The sequence below is a fragment of the Sinocyclocheilus rhinocerous genome, unplaced genomic scaffold, assembly GCF_001515625.1.
Source record: "Sinocyclocheilus rhinocerous isolate Xijiao unplaced genomic scaffold, SAMN03320098_v1.1 scaffold781, whole genome shotgun sequence".
Classification (NCBI taxonomy): domain Eukaryota; kingdom Metazoa; phylum Chordata; class Actinopteri; order Cypriniformes; family Cyprinidae; genus Sinocyclocheilus; species Sinocyclocheilus rhinocerous.
Window position 1 is genome coordinate 67,597 of NW_015658395.1, and position 4,218 is coordinate 71,814.

Sequence of the window (4,218 nt, forward strand, 5' to 3'; positions counted from 1 at the left end):
CTGTCCACTTAGTGCCCTGTTATTTTCCTCATGACATTTCACAAGAACTTATCCATTTTAAAAATGCACTCACTATTTTTATTAAAGATGTTTTCATAATCTTTTGAAAAGTCTGTTTAAAACGTACTCACATAAGAAGCCTCCGTTAAGTTCCGTTTGAAGCAGGAAAGATAAACTACCATACCGTCCACACCAACGGAAGTTGAGGTTCTGTTTATTTTAAGCGCGCTAATCAGTGTCGGCGTCATGAAGTCGCCATTTTAGTCAGCAAAAGAAAAACTCCACGATAGTGTTTTCATGACTTTTAAAAAAAATAATAAAATAAAATACAGAATGATAGCGGCAGTAAGGTCATCTTGGTACTTTTGGCTTGTTTTATGACAACTGTAAATTCAGACATACAGTGTCACATATTTTTCGCCTACTAAATAGCATGGAAGTTTCTTCGGATGCAGCTACGACATCGTTCCCGTGTCATCATTACTGCTGTGGTGTTGATTTCCCTATTCTCAATGGATTCAAACGATTAACACTTTATAGTCATAGTCCTGTGTAGACGGCCCTTTAGAGGACACATCTGGTTGCGAGCGAGACATTGAACTAATCAACCAATTTATTGAAAACACTGATTCATTCAAATATGTCACTATACGTTATTGCTTGTTGCACTTTGCCTTGACAATGCTTGGAACCATTGTCATGGGCTCCATAGTATCCGTGACAGCCGTTTCAGACCAGAAGAATGGGGATTATAGCCTTACTGAAATTAGTGGCAAGGTGTGGATGGGCATTCTCGAGGGTGGTGCTTCTGTTATACTTGTAGTGAAGTTAGGGTTAGTGGTGGGGGCAGGTTAGGTGATCATCAGCTTTGCCCTAACTTCCGAACAGAGATTCTGGCCTGGTCCTGAAACTGCGGTCACATATGACGCTGTTGATCAACACCTGGACATATCTCATCAATATAGATAAAGGCAACTGGTAAGTTTGTGTGTAAAAGCAACTCCATACTAGTTATGCTGCTATTGGTCTGAAAAAAGCATATTCAGATGGCAACTGTTTGTGAGGTACTGTACCCAAAAAATGTAAGTCATTTACTCACCATCACATCATTCCACACACATAAAACTCCCATTTATCTTTAGTACACAAATGAAGATATTCTTTCTAGTCTCTTATTTTTGAATGTGGTAAAGCTCAACCACACATGCTCAACAAGAAAACAAACCTCATTTTCAATTTTGGGTAAATTATCCATTAAAGCACTTGTCCAAGATCATCAATCAACACAATAAAAGGACTGTGTGCAACCTAAAAATACCCAAGCAATATTAAAAGAAGTGTCATTTAAAAAAAAAAACAATGCAGAAACATAGTAGGAAATAAAAACTTTACTTGATCCATCAGTGATAAAAATACAAACAAAAAAAAACAAAACAAAACCAAATTAAGTGATTTTCAGTCCTTTTCCTAGACGTAACCGTATCAGAATGAGCTGAGGTGAGAAGCCATTGCCTTTTGGTCCTTGTTAGAGCTCTTTGCTGTTTTCTACCATGGCTTTAACTCTAGGAGGTGCAGACTGATGTACAGAAACCAAATGTAGACATGCAGGGAACATCTGGGTAAAACTTATGAGACACAGATCTCTATTAAAAACCAACATAAATACAAATGACCAAGCCAAAACTTTGTCAGAGACCATTGCATTACTCCTGGGTCTCCATGCTTTCATCTTCTCCCTCTCCACCTTCCTCCAGTGCTTCATCCTCCTCTTCCTTGCGCTCTGGGGGTTTCTCATAAGCTTTTTCAGATGGGGTGACAATCACTCCATCCCATGTAGACATCTCAGTGGTGAGATCTACAGATAGGCATCACAAACATCAGCCTCAGCGACACGGACACTCGAATGCAACTACACAAATCAATTTAATCTGGAATAAACCTCAAACACTTACAAGTAGCATCTCCTTCAAGGCCCAAGATTTTTCTGTATCCTCCATGAGAGAGAACCCTCACCAGTGTTTGGGCTGTGAAACACACCATGTCCTGCGGAAACAAATCAATTAGATTACCTGTATTTTTAACACTAAATTACCTGCTGACTGAAACCTGCATTACCTGCTGCTCCAGGGTCATGACAGTGTGCACACGGAAGTTTCCGCTTTCACACGGATCAGTGATTCCTACAGAGCCTGGCAGGAAAAGACCTGCGGCGAGCATCTGAAGACAGCGCCTGCAACACACACGCTCATTATACCTCAAAATCCACAGAGTTTGATGCCCATTACCACAAGCAAAACAAACAGACAGTACCACCTTACCTGTAAGCAACATTGAGTTGCAAGGGCTGCCTAGACGGGTTGTTCATCACAGCAGAGTGTCCCTGTGAAGAGAGCAAAATTACAGGGAAGTCAGCTGGTGTAGTGCAGATAAGGTTAGAAAAAAGTTAGACTCTGACAACAGTGCTCACCAGCAGATCTAGAATCCAGGGTGTGAGAGGCTCAAATCCAGGAAATCGGACTCGCAGGTCTTTCAGCAAGCGGATCAAAACTTTCACGCTAAGAGAAGATGGAAACCAAAGTAAGCTACAAAACACATTAAATTCATTAAAGCCATTAAGAGAAAGTTACTTACGTTGACTGAGAAGCGTTCTCCTCAAACCAGCGAGCGTGACGAATGGCTGCCAGAGCACTTTGCAAAACCTTGATGTCCACTGCAAAAAGAAGAGAAAAAAAAATTTACTTTATAATTCTGGTCAACCTGGTCTGGACTAAATAAATAAATTGCTAAAAACAACCATTTTAAATGACAAGTGAATTTAAGCATCACAACATTAGTGCAAAGTTTGAAAAAAAGGTTATTTATTTTAAGTTTGCTGTAGATTATATTTGTGTTATAAGTTAAGTGTTATTTGTGTTCTTTAATGAACAGATGATAGCAAATGTCAAAATAGGCTAAATCAGTGTGTACAATTAAATTTCCAATATTGACAAGAATGAAAAAGAAAAGCAGCATGGTACAGATACCTGGTACATCCCTAGTAAGAAAAGCTAATTTGTAAGAATACATGTGGAGTGTTTGAGTGTGTAACATACGGTGGAGCTCTGGGTCCAGTTTGCGCAGGTTGGGTGGAACCGTGGTGATGAGAATTTTCACAGTGGCATCGGCAGAGCTGATCTCAAATCCGGTCTCGTTGGTCAGCATGGACAGTACTGAAGAGAACAGGGGAAAATATTTCGTTGAGAATATTGATTTATTTATTTTTTTCACTATTTTGATTACAAATGATTTTTTTCTTCTATGCTCTGATTGGCTTGCCAGATTAAAACACATACTCACCCTCAGAAGGGTCCTGTGTACGCAGGGTCTCAACTACTTTGTTTCCCAAGGCAGCGACAGCTTCCACTGAACAAACAAAAAATAATAGGGTTATCAATAAAAGCAGCATACATGGGCTAGTGATTAACATATTAAGACAGTTAAACAGAACATCACAATTCATGAAATAATGAGACTCACAGGTGGGTAAGATCTTCAGGATAACCACGAGGTCGGCTACATTGTGTCCAGCTGTCATGGTACCCTTTTTATACGAGCCCACTTGCCTTACTTCCTCAATTTGCTGGGAATTGTTAGACATTGATTAGCATTACAAAAATACTGAGAAAAAAAGAAAAAAAAGAAAATGGACTTATTAAAATGTCTTCTCACCACTTCAAAGTTTCCAGGTGCCACAATTAGGTTGTCAATGACGTTGTTAATCTTAGTGACCAAGGACAAAATGGAAGCCTGAGAGAGAAATAAACAACAACAGAATTATTAAACTAATAACTGATACCCCTAACACAATTTAAGACTTAAGTGTTAATATGGAGGGTGATGAGGTGCTATCTGCTGATATATGGCTTAACCTAAATGGACAGGGCTCATTTGAGTGTTTTGGCATCATTTATCTTAAAGGGGTCATATGATGCGATTTCAATTTTTCCTTTCTCTTTGGAGTGTTACAAGCTCTTGGTGCATAAAGAAGATCTGTAAAGTTGCGCCTCTGCTCACTCATGCCGGCCTCCGCATACTCTAGGCCGCTGCTCACTCTAGGCCTCCGCTCACTCAAGGCTGCGCGCAGTGTGTGACGCGGTTTCATTGTGAAAGTGAAACTACTTTGTTTGGCCTTCCAAAAGAGGACGATATCAGAAATCAGTGGTTAAGTTGTATTTACAA

General features: G+C 39.7%; 1 protein-coding gene across 1 annotated transcript in view; it reads right to left on the reverse strand.

Annotated features, from left to right (window-relative positions):
* Window positions 1–1,373: 1,373 nt before the first annotated feature.
* The window catches only part of ilf2 (interleukin enhancer binding factor 2), a 4,197-nt gene continuing 1,352 nt past the window's right edge, over window positions 1,374–4,218 (reverse strand). The window contains exons 5-14 of the mRNA XM_016530413.1: window positions 3,709–3,786; window positions 3,517–3,619; window positions 3,337–3,402; window positions 3,093–3,209; window positions 2,632–2,710; window positions 2,468–2,555; window positions 2,319–2,380; window positions 2,116–2,230; window positions 1,953–2,043; window positions 1,374–1,855 (exon numbers count right to left, since the gene is read on the reverse strand). Of these exons, the coding sequence (XP_016385899.1) occupies window positions 1,704–1,855; window positions 1,953–2,043; window positions 2,116–2,230; window positions 2,319–2,380; window positions 2,468–2,555; window positions 2,632–2,710; window positions 3,093–3,209; window positions 3,337–3,402; window positions 3,517–3,619; window positions 3,709–3,786 (951 nt within the window). The 3' untranslated portion in view covers window positions 1,374–1,703. The remainder of the gene's footprint in view (window positions 1,856–1,952; window positions 2,044–2,115; window positions 2,231–2,318; window positions 2,381–2,467; window positions 2,556–2,631; window positions 2,711–3,092; window positions 3,210–3,336; window positions 3,403–3,516; window positions 3,620–3,708; window positions 3,787–4,218) is intronic.